The sequence below is a fragment of the Somniosus microcephalus genome, chromosome 11 (genome assembly GCF_052327205.1).
Source record: "Somniosus microcephalus isolate GS21.2 chromosome 11, FLI_Smic_1.0, whole genome shotgun sequence".
In the NCBI taxonomy this organism is placed as follows: domain Eukaryota; kingdom Metazoa; phylum Chordata; class Chondrichthyes; order Squaliformes; family Somniosidae; genus Somniosus; species Somniosus microcephalus.
This window is the reverse complement of record NC_140997.1, coordinates 72,717,772-72,736,636: the sequence shown is the minus strand read 5'-3', so window position 1 is coordinate 72,736,636 and position 18,865 is coordinate 72,717,772. Positions and strand designations below refer to the sequence as shown.

Sequence of the window (18,865 nt, the reverse complement as noted above, 5' to 3'; positions counted from 1 at the left end):
TATGTCATCACTTCCTGTGAACTATGAACTATGAACTATGAACTGTGTACATACCTCACTTCCTGTCATATGTCACTTCCTGTTGGACTGGTATAAATACTGGTCTGTTCAGTATTGTAAGAGGCTTCTACCAGAGGCATGGTAAAGACCTCTCTTGTGTATATAGTGTGTTTATAAGTTACTTAAAGCTTACTTTAAAGTTACTTGATGGTAAGTCTCCTTTTTCTTACATCACTACCTGTGCTAGGTCTCTTCTTATAGAGAAATTAAAACTAAACTGAAACTTTAAAAGGAGGCATATGATAAAATTAGGGCTAATATTACTAAAGATAATTATGAAGACTATAGAATATGCTGTAGGTAGATTAGAAGGGTTAACAGGAAATATGCAAAAAGACTAGTACATAATATAAAAGGAAATTGCAAGAGATTTATAAGCATATTAAAAGTAAAAGAATATTTAAAGAGAGAAATAAAAATAGAAAATTCTGGAAATACTCAGCAGGTCAGGCAGCATCTGCAGAGAGAGAAACAGGGTTAACGTTTCATGTCCTTGACCTTTCGTCAGAACTGGAAGAAGTTAGAGTTGTAGCAGATTTTAAGCAAGTGTAGGGGCAGGGAAAGGGGGGAGGGGAGGAAAGAACAAAAGGGAAGGTCAGCGATCGGGTGGAAGACAGGAGAGATTGAAAGGCAAAAAGGATGATGCTGCAAGGCATAAGGGGATGGTAATGGGATAAGTTAAGAAACAAAACCGTTGGGTCTAGAGGAGTAAATGGCAATAGCAGAATCATTACCAACACCTGCTATCGGAAAAAATGGGAGCAGTGGTTATCTTCTGAAATTGTTGAACTCAATGTTGAGTCCGGAAGTTTAATTGTCTACAACAACAACAACTTGTATTTATATAGCACCTTTAACGTAGTAAAACGTCCCAAGGCACTTCACAGCAGTGTTATAAGACAAAGATTTGACACTGAGCCACATAAGAAGAAATTAGGGCAGGTGCTCAAAAGCTTGGTCAAAGAGGTAGGTTTTAAAGAGCATCCTAAAGGAGGAAAGAGAGGTAGTGAGGTGTGTAAAGTATGTGACTATACTTAATACAATAATGAGGAGACAGCTTGGAAGGTTCAACTTAGATCTTTACTTCATACCAACAGGCGGGAACTGAGGGGAGATCAGTACCCACAGTACTATTTATACCCCTATGGCCAGGAGTGGTACTACGGTATCACTACGCCCTACAAAGTAGTGCTGCCCTGGCCATAGGTTTAAAGTAACATACATATTACATACACAACATTCCTCCCCTTTTAATTAAAACGTACCCGTGCAATTAAATCAACAGATGCACCATAACTAGGGCTAATAACATTTGGTAACACAACATACATAACATATTTACATCAGAGTTGCCTACCTATATATATATATAAAAAGAAACATGTTATAGATTCAGTCTCTGAGGAGGCCTCCTGTCTCGACTAGGATAACGTCTTTCTCTAGTCGGTCTCGGTGTAGGCGGCGGTACTTCCGTCACCACTTCATCACTGGAGCCGTCGGTGTCTGATGGCACATCCTGTGCCGTGGAGCTCACTGGAGTGATGAACTCCTCGCAATCCTGAGACTTCTGTAGCGACGAGCTGGGCCGTGATTCCGCTGGAACAATGTGCTGAGACGTTTGAGGTAGTGAATCAGTTGGGTTTCTGGACTCCACAAGTTGATCAGCATGTCGTCTGATTATGCCGTCCCCTGTATCCACTGTGTACATCAAGGGTCCCTGGCGGGCCTTTATCGTACCAGACCGCCACTTTTCATTTCTATAATCACGGGCCAACACTTGCTGCCCCACCTCGAAGCTCCGTGTCTGTCTGTCAGGAGCCCTACGAAATACTCGGTTTTCCACATCTCTCCGGATTTTTGGTCTGAGCAATTCGAGGCGCGACCTTAACCTTCTATTAAAGAACATGACGGCGGGGGCCTGGTTGGTCACCGTATGTGCAGCATTATGGTACGCGAATAGGAAATTGTCCACCTTGTGTTGTAGTGGCAACCTTTCCTCCCCCATCGCCTTGATGGCCTTTTTAAAAGTCTGTACAAATCGCTCTGCCAGCCCATTTGTAGCCGGATGATATGGTGCGGACGTATAATGTCGCACTCCATTCCTTTTTTGGAATGCTTGAAATTCTTCTGCCACAAATTGTGGCCCATTGTCCGAACAGACTTGCTCGAGCACCCCGTTTCGGGCAAAAATGGTCCTTAAGGCTGCGACCGTCTTTTCGGCTGTCGTTGATGACATCTTTGTGACCTCCGGCCATTTTGAGTGGGCGTCCACTACAATAAGGAACATCGCATCCAGGAAGGGCCCAGCGAAGTCCACGTGGATCCTTTGCCACGGCGTTGAGGGCCACTCCCACGGATGTAGTGGGGCTTGGGGTGGTACGTTCTGTACCATCTGGCACCCTTGGCATGCTTTTGCTACTTCCTCGATGTCCCTGTCAATGCCGGGCCACCAGACGTAGGCTCTGGCTAGGCTTTTCATTTTGACACCCCCCAGATGACCTTCGTGTAAGTCCCGCAACACTTTATGTTGTAATTTTTGAGGGACCACCACCCTGGCTCCGCACATCAATGTGCCCCGGCAGACAGACAACTGGTCTTTCCTTGCCGAAAACGCCGGCAATGATGCGTCACCCTGCACCAGCCAGCCTTTCACGGTCAATTCGTAAACCCTTGCCAGTGTCGGGTCGTTCTGTGTTTCCCGCTCGATACATTGGCTGGTGATGGGCAAGTGTTCCATAACAGCCGTATGATATATTTCCACGGGGTCCTGTACTATCTCTTCGATCTCGGCAGGCAATGGTAGCCGCGACAGGCCATCCGCATTGCCATGCTGTTTGGTACCCTTATATTCGATAAGGTACTGGTGTGCTCCTAAGAACAGTGACCATCTCTGTAGCCTTTGGGCCGTCATCAGGGGCACCCCTTTTGTTGGATTAAATATGGACACCAACGGTTGATGATCCGTCAGTAGTGTGAAACGTTGCCCATGCAGATAGTGGTGGAATTTTTTTACACCCCACACCAGACTGAGGGCCTCCCTGTCGATTTGCGCGTAGTTTCTTTCGGCTGTAGTTAACGACCTTGAGGCAAATGCTATTGGCCTCTCCGTCCCATTGGGAAATTTGTGTGACAACACTGCCCCTATACCATACGGGGAGGCGTCACATGCCAACCTCATTGGCATTTTTGGGTCAAAGTGTGCGAGCACTTCCTTTGATGTAATGAGTTGTTTACCCTTTTTAAAAGCAGCCTCACATGCTTCGTCCCAATTCCAGGAGACTCCCTTTTGCAGCAATGAATTTAGTGGATGTAAAATGGACGATAAGTTCGGGAGGAACTTATGGTAATAGTTTATAAGGCCTAAGAATGATCGTAACTGAGATACATTCTCAGGGGGCGGGGCCTTCACTACTGCCTCGATCTTTTCCGGGGACTTATGCAGGCCTTCCTTATCTATAATGTGACCACAGTATGAGATACGTTCCTGGAAAAACTCACATTTCTGCTTGTTCGCCCTGAGTCCGTATTGTTGCAACCGCAGAAGTACTCGCTCCAGGTTAGCGAGGTGGTCGTTATCCGTTTGTCCTGTCACCAGGATGTCATCCAGGTAGCACTGTGTTCCTGGAATGCCCTGTAGGACCTGTTCCATGGTCCTCTGCCATATTGCTGGGGCGGACGCCACACCAAATATCAGGCGATTGTACTGGTACATTCCCTTGTGTGTGTTAATCGTTAGGAGCTTTTTCGAGTCCTGCTCCACCTCCATCTGTAAATAAGCTTGACAAAGGTCAATCTTCGTAAAGTGTCTACCCCCAGCTAACGATGCGAATATGTCCTCTATCCGCGGCAGCGGATACTGTACCATGTGCAGGACTGGGTTAATAGTTATCTTAAAATCCCCGCAAATGCGAACCTTCTTTGGTTCCCCCGGCGTGTTATTTGCAGATTTCTTTATAACTGGGACGATGGACGTGGCCCACTCACTCCACTCAATCTTTGTAAGGACACCTGCACTCTCTAAGGCATCCAGTTCTGCTTCCACAGCTGGCCGAATGGCGTAAGGCACCGGTCTGGCCTTACAAAACTTGGGGTTTGCGTCTTGAGCAATAGTTATTTTTGCTCTAATGTCCTTTAAGGTCCCCAGCCGTTGTTGGAACACCTCTGGCGTTTTTGCCAATATTTTCGACAGCCTGCTTGTAATGGTTGTATCATCCTTGGTGGTTTCTACTTTTATCTCGTGTATCGACTTCCAGTCGAAATGGATTTTTCTTATCCATTCCCTACCCAAAAGTGGTGGTCCACCATTTGGTAGGATGTATAAATAAAGTCCTGGCACTTTTCTGCCATTGTATTTAACTGTTACTTGCATTTTTCCCTTCGGGTAAACTTTTTGTCCCGTATATGTTTTTAATTTGATTTCGGTATCCTTTAAGGGAATGCGTTTGAACAGCCTGTTATAATCTTGTTCATTAATTACTGATAGGGCTGAACCTGTGTCCAGCTCCATATTAACTTCGACGCCTGCTACCTTCATTTTAACCCACATTGTGCTGTGGTCCTCCGTTTTGTCTACACCATATAACTTGAGACATCCCAGACCTTTAGGCTCTGCTTTTGTGCCTTCCTGTGACTCGTCTGAGCTACTGTCAGATATCTTATGTATTTTTGTCCTTGCCTTGGTACTGCTCGGATTGCCCCCACTATTGGGTTTCGTACCCGACCGACAAACTTTCGCTATATGCCCCTTTTTCCCACACTGCCGGCATATTTTATCACGAAACCAACAATTACTTTGGTCGTGGGTGGTTTTGCCACAACGGTAGCATTTACCTTTGTGAAATGTCACCTCATGGGTGTCATAGCCGGTTGTGTTTTGTCGTATTTGAGCAGCACCCTGTGCTGCTGCTTCATGTGCCGATGCTATTTCCATCGCCTGATCTAGGCTGAGCTGTTCCTTGGCCAGCAACCGTTTTCGTGTACTCTCATTTAACATGCCACAGACAAATCTGTCTCTGATCGCTTCCGCCAAAAAGGCTCCAAACTGGCAATGTTTGGACAACCGTCTGAGCTCAGCCAAATAGGCTGCCTGCGACTCATCATTCCTTTGGTCGCGTCTGTAGAAGCGGTACCTGTCCGCTATAAATGGTGGCTTAGGGTTTAAATGTTCCTTTAACGTATCAACAATTTGGGCATACGTTTTGTCTGCTGGCTTTTCTGGAGTAAGAAGATTCCTCAGCAGACCGTATGTTTTTGCCCCCATAGAATTTAATAAGGTTGCTGCCTTTTCGTCATCTTTCACCTTGTTTACTACGCAATAAAGCTCATGCCTTTCGACATATGCGTCCTATTCTTCTGTGTCCGCAACAAATTCTGACAACCAAGCTTCTCTGGACATTTTTAAAACTGCTGAAGAGGTTTTCCCGCCTTTTTCCACTAGATGGCATTTGTTTTTATTTTAAACTGCTGAAGAGAAAAACTTTTCCCCTTTTGTCCACTAGATGGCGCTGTGTTTTTTTAAAAATGTTAAACTGCTGAAGAGAAAAACTTTTCACCTTTGTCCACTAGATGGCGCTTTTCCCGCCTTTTTTTCCTCCGCTGTCAACGACCTCCAGCGTCGTTATTTTTTTTTTTTTTTGCAGCTCCCGTTATTGCCACCGCCGCTATTACAACGACCTTCCCCTCTCGTGGCTTGCTAGTCCTCGTGGCTCCGTTTGTTCCCCAGATCGCCTGCCCGTTCTGGCCCTTGCAGCTCGCGTTCCCCGGGAAGGATTGCAGTTTACCTGGCCCTGGGTGGACTTTTGCCCCGTGTCTGGAGCGCCCGTTCAGCCTCTTCTCTCAGCTGCTGCAGCCTCCGCTGGAAACCTCTCTCTCTTGCTCCGTTGCTGCCGCTCCTCCCGAACTGGGCGGCCTCCTTCGGTCGACGCTGGACTCCGCAGGCTGGCTGGTAAGAAGCTTCTCTCCTTCTCTCTCCGTACTGCTACCGATCCTTGTTGCACCGTGTACTGGTGAGTTCGAACGTAACTCGTCGCCAGTGTAAAGTATGTGACTATACTTAATACAATAATGAGGAGACAGCTTGGAAGGTTCAACTTAGGTCTTTACTTCATACCAACAGGCGGGAACTGAGGGGAGATCAGTACCCACAGTACTATTTATACCCCTATGGCCAGGAGTGGTACTACGGTATCACTACGCCCTACAAAGTAGTGCTGCCCTGGCCATAGGTTTAAAGTAACATACATATTACATACACAACAAGGTGGAGAGGTTTAGGGAGGGAGTTCCAGAGCCTAAGGCCTAGGCAACAGAAGGCACGGCCACCAAAGGTTGAAAGATTATAATCAGGGATCCTCAAAAGGGCAGAATTAGAGGAGCGCAGATATCTCGGGGGGGTTGTGGGGCTGAAGGAGATTACAGAGATAGGATGCCAGGAGCAGTACCAGGCATACCTAAAAATGAGGTACCGACCTGGGGAAGCCTCAATGCAGGACTACATGCAAGCTAAACAGCGGAAGCAGCGTGCTATAGACAGAACTAAGTGATCCCACAATCAACGGATCAGATAAAAGTTCTGCAGTCCTGCCAAATCCAATCATGAATGGTGGTGGACCATTAAACAGCTAACGGGAGGAGGCGGCTCCATGAATATCCCAATCTTCAATGATGGCTGAGCCCAACACACGAATGCAAAAGACAAGGCTGAAGAGTTTGCAACTGTTTTCAGCCAGAAGTGCTGAGTGGATGATCCATATCAGCCTACTCCTGAGGTCCCCACCATCACAGAAGCCAATCTTCAGCCAATTTGATTCACTCCATGTGATATCAAGAAGTGGCTGAGTGCACTGGATACACCAAAGGCTATGGGCCCCGACAACATCCCGGCTGTTGTGCTGGAGACTTGTGCTCCAGGACTAGTCGCACCTCTAGCCAAACTGTTCCAGTACAGCTACCACACTGGCAGCTACCTGACAATGTGAAAAACTGCCCAGGTATGTCTTGTCCACAAAAAGCAGGACAAATCCTGACAAAACAAGAGCGGGTCAGATGCTGGGTATTCTGCGGTGAGTGTCTCACCTCCTGACTCCCAAAGCCTTTCCACCATCTACAAGGCACAAGTAAGGAGTGTGATGGAATACTCTCCACTTGCCTGGATGAGAGCAGCTCCAACAACACTCAAGAAGCTCAACAGCATGCAGGACAAAACAGCCCACTTGACTGGCACCCCATGTTCTGAACGGGCTATTTATGTTTCCGGGTACCAATACACCAATTATTATTATTATTATTATTCCTCCTCCTCCTCCTCCTCCTCCTCCTCATCCTCATCCTCATCCTCATCCTCATCCTCATCCTCATCCTCCTCATCCTCATCCTCCTCATCCTCCTTCCCCCCCCCCCCCCAGACTTTGCGAAGCCACTGAATTTCCGGCAACGGGGCGCTACTTTGGGGCGGGCGATAACTTCGGGCGGGCGCCTGTCTATACTGAAAATCTAGCCCTTAATGTCTAGTACTGGTCTGATGGCACTGGGAAGTTACTATTATCTTGCACAGTGACCAATCCTATAATGTGCAACACACGCTTTTTATTCCAAATTAAATTACATCCAATTGTATGAACCCCCATCATGCCTATTATGTCTTGATGGATATTAACCATCCAACATCACATAACTGAGATAACAAACACCCTACTGCACCTGAAACAGCTGTATGTCAAAAGGCACTTTGTCCAATATGGTGGATTTTAGATATATATTTATTGAACATTTTGTCATCAGTGACTGTAGATTGTAATTATTAATATTGTGTTGAAACACTTGGAATTAGAACTCCACAGCTGTTAAATTGTGCTCAGCTTCACCTGTGGCACATTAGTGCAGAACTCCATAAATACTTTTGGGGAAACATTCCTGTTTTATTGGGATAATTAATTTTTGAAAATTATTCTTTAAATTCTGATCTAGATTTTCCCCATTCCTTGTATAATTCACTGAGCGGTCTGAGAGGACACACTTTTTGTTGCTATTCACTTTATGTAATTCTGCTGGAGTTCCTCATGATTGGCTGAAAACAAGCAATATTTTCCTCATTTTTTATTATACATGGGAGCTAGACTCAGACTCAGATTAGCAATAAAAATGGAAGAAAGGTCTGTTGCTGGTCTTTCTCTGGTGTTTGTCCACATAATTTTGGTTACACTTTACACACAGAGGGAAAATGATTGCTTGCATTAACGACATCACCAGGAGAATTAGCTTGGAAATTTTGAAGCTGAAGATGTGAAGGAGCTACGTTAATAACCACAGATTTGAAACTATAGTTACTGAAGCAACCTGAATTAATGATTGCAGCTGCACGAATATTAGTTCACTAATGGCTGGTATGGGAAATGGTAATGTCACACTGGAGCAATAGAGGTGTTCATTAGGCACGTTGGCCCGGAATTTGCGGTGGGTAATAATAGCCAACAAACAACGCTCGCTGTTATTACCCCTTAGAAACTGGCCGCAACTTCGGGATGTAGCGCATCCTAACGCAGAAATCCTGAAGTTGCGGTCAGTCATTCACTGCTCCGACACTGGCTGCGCTGTGGCCCTCCCCCACGCCCACCCACCCCCCCCACCCCCCATAGCTGGCAATCAGTAAAACTGACGAAAACTTTGGTTTTCCACGGTAATATCGCTGTTAAATACCCCATTAAAAGTTAGACCTTGTTGGATTAGGTGTAACTGGGGTTTTAGCGGCATATTGACTGCTAAAGAAACGTTATGCTCCTGAAAAACTCATTTTACTTTTATGGAGTGTCAAATTTCTCCATTATAATAAAAAGTCAGAATAAAAGCAACTTCTTCACTTCCTGCTTCCCTGTCTGTGAGAATTCTGCATTGTGATTGGCTGCTTAGACAGCTTGTTGACGTCACAGCAGATCGCGCTATGGAACTCCCACTACGCTGATTTCAATTGCACGTCGAAAAAAGCCAAACTTCTCACCACAGAGATCGCGAGATCTTTGTGGGAAGCTTTCTTCGGGGCAAGCGGTGAGCATCTTTGCCCCACTGCTGACTGCAAATTCCAGGCCATTGTTTTTCTTTGGTCTTGGGCCAGAGGGTAGCAATGGTCTGGGCTCCCACTATCCTCCAGGCAGTGCACTTCAGGGGCCAGGCTGCAGGCTAACCCAGGGGACAATTGCATGTTCCCCAACCCTGTTGGTAGAAAGCCATTCGTTGGACGGAGTAGAAGGAGCTTTATCCAGAATTTAACTCACTGGGGTTGCTTGATTCTGACATTTAGTAGCAAAAGTGAAAATGTATTTCTTTCTGAAGCACAGACCTCCTTTATCTTTGATCGTAAAGTATGAGATCTCCCCTTCACCAAAAAATGAGGTTATTTGCTCTTGACTAAGGACTTCTCTTGTTGAATTATTTAGTGAAAATATTTCTATACATTTCCAAGACCCTTGTGTAAACAAAATGTGTAGTTATACAAAATTGGATAAAGCAAGATGACTTTCATTTGTCAGTAATCAGTTATAATTAATAAAAATAATTACTAAAAACACACTGTTTTGTGCATTAATGATGCAAAAATGGATTATTTAGCATGCCCAGACAACTTCTGGTGCATTGAATTCGTGAAAGGCATTTAATTTTCTACAGCTTTTCTCTAGATGTGCTGTTAATGTGGAGATTTCTGTGTGATTCCCTTTCCAGTTGTATTGCTGCCTAAAGCATAAAACTGTCGCATGTAGTGTCACTCTCCCACCGAACAGTGTGGTTATGTAATTGACTTGGTTTTCTGTAATGTGGGAGCTACATGTAGATTTTTATTTAGTAAATCTGCTTGCGGCACAACGCTATGTAGTACAAAATAGCAGTGAAACATCAGCACCAATGAGCAATGGAAATCACTCAGTGCAATGCGGATAACATAATGTGTCCCTATTAAGAGTAATTTTTTTTTTCTCCTGTACAGAGCTGTCGGCTGAGTGTCTGAGTTGCATTGCCTGTGAAGCTTCAGTCCTTGAAATCTAAGATGGCTTCCACTCTCCTCTCTCGGCAACTAACTTACATGTTGCAGCAGAACCTGAAGTTTTCACTGCCCCGTGAGTATTCTCTCATTCAGGGTTAAGAAATTACGTGAAATATACCCAATTCCATCTACATTTACAGTTCGTTCAACTACTACGTCTAGACGGTTACTTAAATTGTGTGGGGCACAATAGATCTCTCAGCCATTCATTCTTCCAGAGAACACATTTTCTGCCACATGGTTAGTTACAGAGCTGAGGCAAGCTTTCTGGAAAGTGGGGATGAAGAAGTGAGGAAATGAGATACTTTCTGCACAGGCCAGTGGTTGGTTCCTTGCACCTTTTGTGGGTTGCTCAAGAGTAGAAATAGGTAGCGGCCGAACCACCTATTCATTAGATGATGGTTTGTGATGGGCAAGAACCCCGTGCAATAGAAAAATGTAACAACTGCATCGATCTGCAGTTGGTTTCTGTGCATTGTAGGACACAATTTAGTATCTGTTCAATTTGACTTTAAGAATACGAATTATTTTATATTTTAAGAGAATTTTTGGTAGACTTAGAAGAAAAGAAATCAAATGTTTTCATGACAGTGAAGGAAATTCAGTTGTTGCTGACTTTTAAATATTATAAAATTGTGCCTTTAATAGTTAAGAAAGCTTGAATGTTGTGCTAACTTGCATTTATATAGCACCTTTAATGTGGTAAAGGGTCACAAGGCACTTCATTGAGGTGTACGGGAAACAGACACTGAGCCTAAGAAGAGGTTAGGATGAGTGATTAAAAAGCTGCATTGAAGAGGTGGGTTTTAAGGCCAGTCTTAAAGGAAGGAAGGAAGGGAGGGAGTTGGAGGGATTCCAGAGATTGGGCTGAACACAATTTTGAAGACTTGTTAACCAGTTTGTAATGTGAATTCAGATAACATTAAAGACTGTTTACATGGCCCCAGTGAGGTGGCTACCATTATACTTGGAAACTGCAGTATTTTAGAATGATGTAATTCTCACATTTACCAAAGTTGTCCTGTCCTTCAGAAAAGACATTAAACCGAGGCCCCATTTCCCTGTGTTTTTCTGGTTCAAGTTGATGACGCTATTCAAAGAAGAGCAGTATGTTTTCCAGATCGCCGAACCAGTAACCCCCTCACCAAACACCACCAAAACAGGATTAATTGGTCATGGCTACTGAGCGACATTGCTAGCACAGAATGGCTGCTGCATTTCCCTACCTAACAAGCCACTGGCCTAGAAATTCAAACGCACCCAACAACAGGCATGCAGGGGACGCAGGGCACAATCTCCACGTCTGATTGCCTCAGCCCAACCCAATATTTTCTGTCAGAAGTGCCATCTTTCACATAAGACATTAAACTGAGGCCCCGTCTCTGCAACAGGGAGCCAAAATCCAGTCTGACAGTAACTAATATGTGTCTGCACAATACTTGACATTCATGCGAAATGGCAACATTTCCTTCTTGACAGAGATGTTCAAATCTGTCAAAGCTATCAGCAGACAATGTCAATGAATCAACAAGTTACAGCTTCCTGGATTGGCCCCCTTGCTCAGGAGCTGATACAAGCAATGGCAGCTGGGACAGACAAGTGGCTGCCAAAGTTTCCTGGCACGTGGGGCAGGCGAGCACCAAAGAACCACTCCAAGTGGCACTTGCAGCCGCCGGCCCCATACAATTAAGTGCCCTCCCACTGCCCACGCCAGCTCTGGCAGGGGTCAGTTTTGGAGGACAGTGGCAAACGCAATCCAGCGCAACTGTCGGGATCGCTGCCCATGGAATTTCAGGGCCACTAGATTTTTTTTTTAAGCTAATTCTATTTGATCTCATTGCAAATATGCTGTTAAAACAGGATTCAATATCTTCTAGTTAAAGAAAACAGCCTGCATTACAATTGCATTGAACCAAATGAATTTCAATTATGTTACATTTTATACATCCATTCCCCCACAATGCATGTTGTTTCACAGAATTATAGAAAGGGCCCTGAAAAGTCAATATTCAGCTATGAGCCGGATATTCCGATGCTGTGTACATGCCCATAGAGTCATCGGAAATGCCGGTTTCAGGCATGCGAAGCGCATGCGCTGAAAACCGGTATTTCTGATCTGTCAAGAATGCTCTTGACAGATTGGACACCTGTCCTGGAGAAGGGCCTCTGTGGGCGGATAGTTCCGCTTTCTGGAGACCCTCTGCCTGCAGAAAACCCTTAGAAATCTTACACCTGGTAAAAACATAAAGCGTAAGGGCTGCTTTTACCAGCATAAGAAGTGAAAAAAGTTTTTTTTTAAATTTTCATTCATTTATAATTTTAAATGACTTTAAAAAAAAAGTAAGTTTATCTTTAGCCCCGTAAAAAACTTTAATTCTTTTTTTCAAAAAAACTAAATTTTGTTTAAAATATTTAATTTACTGTAATTTTAACTCATTTTAAAAACGTGATGGTTTTTTAAAATTTATTTAATGTTTTACTGTGTTTTTGGGGTGATCTCCATTCATATATTTGACAGGTCTATCTGTCAAGTGTATGAAGGGAGATTCCCTTCTTCTATTGGCTGGCATGGATCACGTGATCTCAGGGACGCTTGCGAACCACATATGCCTCTGGGATACATGAGCCCTGCGCATTTCGACTTTGGAGAGGCCCAGGAGCGGAAGGGTCCGGACCTCAGGAGCCCTCCAGTAAGTTTGTAGATTTTTTTCCAGATCGGAGGCCTCCGTACGCAGGAAGCCTCCGATCAGAAAATACGGGCCTATATGTTCCGATTTACACTACATTTTAATGCATATATTTACATTTTGCTTGGGTCCGCTGAACTAAGGGAGAGTTTGCCTGAGGTTCACAACTGTCGCTTCTTGTAATACTTTTCCACAGTTCATTGAGTTCCTCAAACACACTGCAGTACTCAGTCCAGTGATAAAATAGAACAATTAAGGAACAGTTCATGATATCTTCTCACATTGAGGCTGTATAATTTAATTTTGGAAGGTAATCTACTAAGGCAAACTTAACAGCATTGCTTAATCATTGGTCATAATGTTTGCTAACTAAATTGATGAAAACCAGTGAGAATAATAAACCTTTTAATACATCACTGATGTGTTTACTTGTCTGGCAATGCTCTTTCTTCAGGGGCCTCGGTGGTGGCAACTCATTCACCAGCAGCACCTTTCTGTTTTGACTTGTAGCATTGCATTAGGGAATGACCAATCTCAACTATGATGTAATCATATCAGTCTTATCTCTTCTACCTTTTGTTTGGCTTAAGAGGCAGCCTGTTGAAACAAATATTCAGCTGAACAGAGGATAGAGGTCAGCGCTTCCATGAAGATCCCATTAGGTCTGACAGTCCTCTCTTCAATCCGCCACACCAAACCTCTCAGGTGTTTTTGCCAACACTGGATTGAGAGACTGGCACAAGAATGGTATCGCTGAGCCAGATCCCAAAAAGGAAAAATCCAGCAACTTAACACACAAATTCCACCTCCACCCATTTGGGTCTGTGCAGGTACCTTTAAATCAAGCACTTCTTTCAGAAGTCGGTGATGTTCTCTCAATGCTTGCTGGAGCTAAAACACTGTAAACCCCAAGAACACACACAAGTTATTCTATGTACTATGCACCATGCTTACCTCTGCATCAACAGTGGGAATGAGTCTAGGCTGCAAAATCATGGAGGAAAATTTGGTATAAGTATGAACTATCCAGTGAAACTTCATACCCTTGGTCTCTATGAGCTCTTATGTAGCTTTAATCTAAGGACTCAGGATAGCCTCCCATCACTCATTTCTTTCCCGTATAGTCTACAGTCTTGGATGTCTGCCATCCGCAGTTTCATTAGTTAGAACTAATCCATTGCTTACACTGTCTTCCATGATTTTTAGTGCCCCTGATGCAAGTGTTCATTGCAGGTACAGGCAATCTATCTGTGACGCTCATTGAACAGGCCCAAAATATTAACAAGGGAAGCGCCGAACCTTCCCAACATCGGCAGCGTGAGGCCCGGGCAATTTTAACTCACGGGCCTCGTCTGCATGCTGCTGGTCAGCAACTGCCTGATATGGGCGGGAAGTGGCAGTTAAGCCAACGGGCAGGAACCGGAAGCTTGCCAGCAGTTGCAGGGAAGGAACTTTGGAAGGACTTTGCAGGAAGGAAGGGGGGAAGACGGGGCAGGGACACCTAAACTTTCCATGTGGGGCCTGAACAAGCGCTCCTACTGCTCTGGGTTCCATAAGGAAAGTAAAAAAGTTACTTCAAAAGGCCTCTTCGGGTCCCTGACCCTCTTTCCGCTTTCTTCACCACAATGGCTTCCCCAGAGTTAAATTTGCAGTCGGGGCCCAATGACATCATTGGACCCTGATCTGCATATTTAAAGAAGGACCCCTCCGGCTTCTCAAAAGAGCAGGTTATAATAGATGATGGCAGGATCTGTGCGGGACATCAGTGGGTAAGTCACCCTGCCTATTTTAACTGCTCGCCCACCTGTTTCTGCCGGGCGGGTAGAGTTCAAATCACCTGTATTGTGTCTACCTTTCCTCAGTACAATGAAACAGAGCCATTTCCATATTGATTTGTTGTCGGATATTCTGGTTCAATTACTATTTATATCCAAAGCTTCCACAAGCAGAACCTTTCAAAATTGGGAATCTTTGATTTATCTTCCACCTTTAATATACGTGTCTCGTTGCTGTAAAGGATGACTGCGAGGGTGATGATGAGACATTAATAAAGCCTTGTCATCAGTTTCACTGCTACTGCAGAGCGAAGCACGACAAGAGAACATTAGGCTTCACCCACACGGCAGAATTCCCAAGGGTGCAAGGTGTCATAGACTGCACACACATTGCCTTGCTTACTCCCTATCTCCAGCCTGGCATGTTTATCAATCGGAAGGGATTCCACTCCCTCAACGTACGGCTGGTTTGTGACCACAGGCAGCGCATCATGCAGGTCTGTGCCCGGGATCCTGACAGCAGTCGTGACTCTTTCATACTGCTCCAGTCCTCAGTGCCGCCTTTATTTCAAGCAGGCCGGCAAGTTACAGCCTGGCTACTGGGTGACAAAAGCTATCCCCTCCGGACATGGCTCAGGAAAAGGTGCAAAGTGATTTTACACTTTAATTTGGGGAATTGCTTTTATATCTCCACATGATTTAATTTTATTTTTAACTCAATGGGCTCTTTTTCCTGAAGAAACTTCACGCACAAACGATGGCTTTATAAAGAAAGCAACTATTTGTTATTAATACATTGTGGCGGAGACCACACAGGGACAATAACACAATGTATAGCCAATGTTGTTATATGTACCTAAACACAATTCACTATGTATAGCCAATGTTGTTATATGTACGTACTTGGTTTGGTTATCGGGGCAGGGTCCCTTTAAGAGCATCGGTAGCGTGATGACGTCATGCGTCGGTAGCGTGATGACGTCATAGCCCTGCAACGAGGCTGAGCCCCTCAGTTCTCATGGAGAGTGAATAAAGTAACACGCGTTTTGCCTTTGCTGCAACAAAAGTCTCAGAGCCTGTTGATTTCTAGCGACTCCAACATTGGTGACCCCGCTGCTCTTTTGGACGATTCCAAAGACCTCATCCGAAATGGCGACGAACGCCGTTTCCATCAAATTATCCGAGTTTTGGGAACGACAGGCTGCCGCTTGGTTTGCCCAGGCCGAGGCTCAATTTGCACTCCGGGACATCACCGCGGATGACACGAGGTACTACTATGTCGTCTCTGCTCTCGGCAGCTCCACCGCGGCCAGAGCCGTGAGCCTGCTCGAGAACCCCCCGGAGCTCAACAAATTCAAAACGCTGAAAACGCACCTCTTAGAAACTTTTGGACTCACCGAAGCCGAGCGCATATGCCGGCTTCTCTCTCTACCCGGGCTTGGCGACTCCAAGCCCTCGGAGCTGATGGACCACATGCTGGCCCTCCTGGGCACACATAGGCCGTGCTTCCTCTTCAAGGAACTGTTCCTTCAACAGCTGCCAGGTCAGGTACGGTCGGCTTTAGCCAACTCTTCCAGTACCGATTTCCGTGACCTGGCCAAGGAGGCCAACAAATTTTTCTCTGCCGGGCAACAGTACTGTGCGGCCACGCGGAGCCCTGCCCCCACCGATACAGCCCAATGGCGGCAGCCCCCAAGCCTCTGCTTCTACCACGCGCAGTTCAGCCCCAAAGCCAGGAAGTGCTGGCCCCCGTGCAGTTTTCCCATGTCGAAACAAATGAAAGACCACTCGTCGGCTGCTATGGCTGTCGGCCGTTCAGGCAGTTTGTTATTTATTACGGACACCGACTCCAGACGTCATTTTCTTTGCGACACGGGTGCCCAGGTGAGCGTCCTGCCCGCGTCAACCATAGACATGCAAGGGGGGAACCACGGCCCCGTCCTCGAAGCCGCCAACGGCAGTTCCATCCGCACCTTTGGGAAACGGAGCGTGGCACTATGCTTTGGCGGGCAGCGGCTCACCTGGGACTTTGTCACGGCAAAAGTGTCCACCCCCCCTTCTCGGCGCTGACTTCCTCTGCGCCAATGGCCTTTTGGTGGACGACAAGAACCGGCATCTCATCAACGCTGAGACTTTCAGCTCGCTCCCGTGTTCCCTCAGCGGGTCCAGCACGACGAAGTTGTCCAGCGCACTCTTGGCCTCCGACGAGTTTTCCCGCCTCCTCGCCAAGTTCCCGGACCTCACGAAGCCCATGTTCTCGTCCGCCGCCACCAAACACAGGGTAGAACACCACATCTCGACCACCGGTCCACCCGTCTATGCCCGCGCTCGGCGCCTCGACCCGGGGAAACTCGCCATCGCTAAAGCCGAGTTCGACACCATGGAGCGCCTCGGCATCATCCGCCGGTCGAACAGTCCGTGGGCCTCGCCCCTCCACATCGCTCCGAAACCAGGTGGCGGGTGGCGCCCGTGCGGCGATTATCGGCGCCTCAACGACGCTACGACCCCCGACCACTACCCGATTCCACACATCCAGGACTTTTCCGCCCGCCTGGCCGGGAAAGTGGTATTCTCGAAAGTGGAACTCGTCCGGGGTTACCACCAGGTCCCCTGTCCGGCCGCAGGACGTTCAGAAAACCGCGGTGATTACCCCGTTCGGACTGTTCGAATTCCTCCGCATGCCATTCGGCCTCAAAAACGCCACCCAGGCTTTTCAACGCCTAATGGACACCGTGTTACGGGACCTGACATTCCTGTTCGTATACCTGGACGACATCCTCATCACCAGCGCCTCCAGGACGGAGCATGTGTCGCACCTTCGGACTCTCTTCCAACGCCTCAGCCAGCACGGCCTAATCGTCAACCCGGCCAAGTGCCAGTTTGGGCTGTCCTCGATCGACTTTCTCGGGCACCGCATCACGAAGGGCGGGGCGATGCCACTGCCATCGAAAGTGGAGGCCGTGATGGACTTCCCGCGGCCCCTCACCGTGAAGGCCCTGCAGGACTTTTTGGGCATGGTGAACTTTTACCATCGCTTCGTCCCCCGAGCAGCCCAGCTTATGCAGCCCCTTTATGAGGCCCTCAAAGGCAAGCCCGACAAGCTCGCCATCGACTGGTCTGAGGAGATGGCCACTTCTTTCACGGACACGAAAAGGGCCCTGGCTAACGCGACCATGCTGGTGCATCCGTTACCTGGTGCGCCGATCGCTCTTACCACCGACGCCTCGGATTATGCGGTCGGCGCCGTCCACGAACAGTGGGTCAACGGCACCTGGCAGCCGCTCGCCTTCTTCAGCCAGCAGCTCCGCCCCAACGAGCGGAAGTACAGCACCTTCAATCGCGAGCTTCTCGGCCTCTACCTCGCCGTCTGACACTTCCGTTTCCTACTGGAGGCTCGCCCGTTCACAGCGTTCGTGGACCACAAACCATTGACCTTCGCCATGGCCAAAGCTTCCGAGCCGGCTGGCCTTCATCTCAGAGTTCACAACGGACATCCAGCATGTGGCTGGGAAAGACAACCCCATCGCCGACTGTCTCTCCCGAGCCGTCGCCAGTGCCGTACACCTCGGCATCGACTACACCCGCATGGCGGTCGACCAGGCCTCTGACCCGGACATCCAGGCCTACAGGACGGCGGTCACGGGCCTTCAACTAGCGGATGTCGCATTTGACGATGCCAGCACCACACTCCTGTGCGACGTCTCCGTTGGGCAGCCACGTCCCGTCGTGCCCGACGGGTGGAGATGGCAAGTTTTCGACGCCGTCCATAATCTTTCCCACCCGGGCAGGAAGCCGTCACAGAAGCTGGTGGCGGCTAAGTTCGTCTGGCACGGGCTCAGGAAAGACGTTCGCGACTGGGCCAGCACCTGCGTGGTATGCCAACGCTCGAAAGTGCATCACCATACTAAGGCCCCGTTGGCGCCTTTCGCGGTGCCTGAGAGGCGGTTCGACCATGTTAATGTGGACCTGGTGGGGCTCCTGCCGCCCTCCCGCGGGTTCACCCAGCTCCTCGCAATGGTCGACAGAACCACCCGATGGCCGGAAGTCGTCCCGCTGTCTTCAACGATGTCCGCCGATGTGGCTCGGACGTTCATCAGCACTTGGGTCGCCCGGTTCGGCGCCCCATCTGACAGTTCCTCCAACCGGGGGCCCCAGTTCACGTCGGAGCTCTGGAACGCTGTCGCCCGAGGCCTCGGGCTGAGACTCCACCGCACCACAGCTTACCACCCTCAGGCTAACGGGCTGTGCGAACGGTTTCATCGCTCCATGAAGACCGTGCTCCGGGCCAGCCTCCGGGATGACAGTTGGATCGA

At 47.4% G+C, this 18,865-nt stretch overlaps 1 protein-coding gene across 5 annotated transcripts in view; it reads left to right on the top strand.

Moving 5' to 3' along the window:
* Window positions 1–18,865, top strand: part of abat (4-aminobutyrate aminotransferase) — a 364,265-nt gene that overhangs the window by 106,338 nt on the left and 239,062 nt on the right. For all 5 annotated transcript variants that reach the window (XM_086000868.1, XM_086000870.1, XM_086000866.1 and 2 more), the window contains exon 2: window positions 10,034–10,163. In XM_086000868.1, the coding sequence (XP_085856994.1) occupies window positions 10,094–10,163 (70 nt within the window). In that variant the 5' untranslated portion in view covers window positions 10,034–10,093. The remainder of the gene's footprint in view (window positions 1–10,033; window positions 10,164–18,865) is intronic.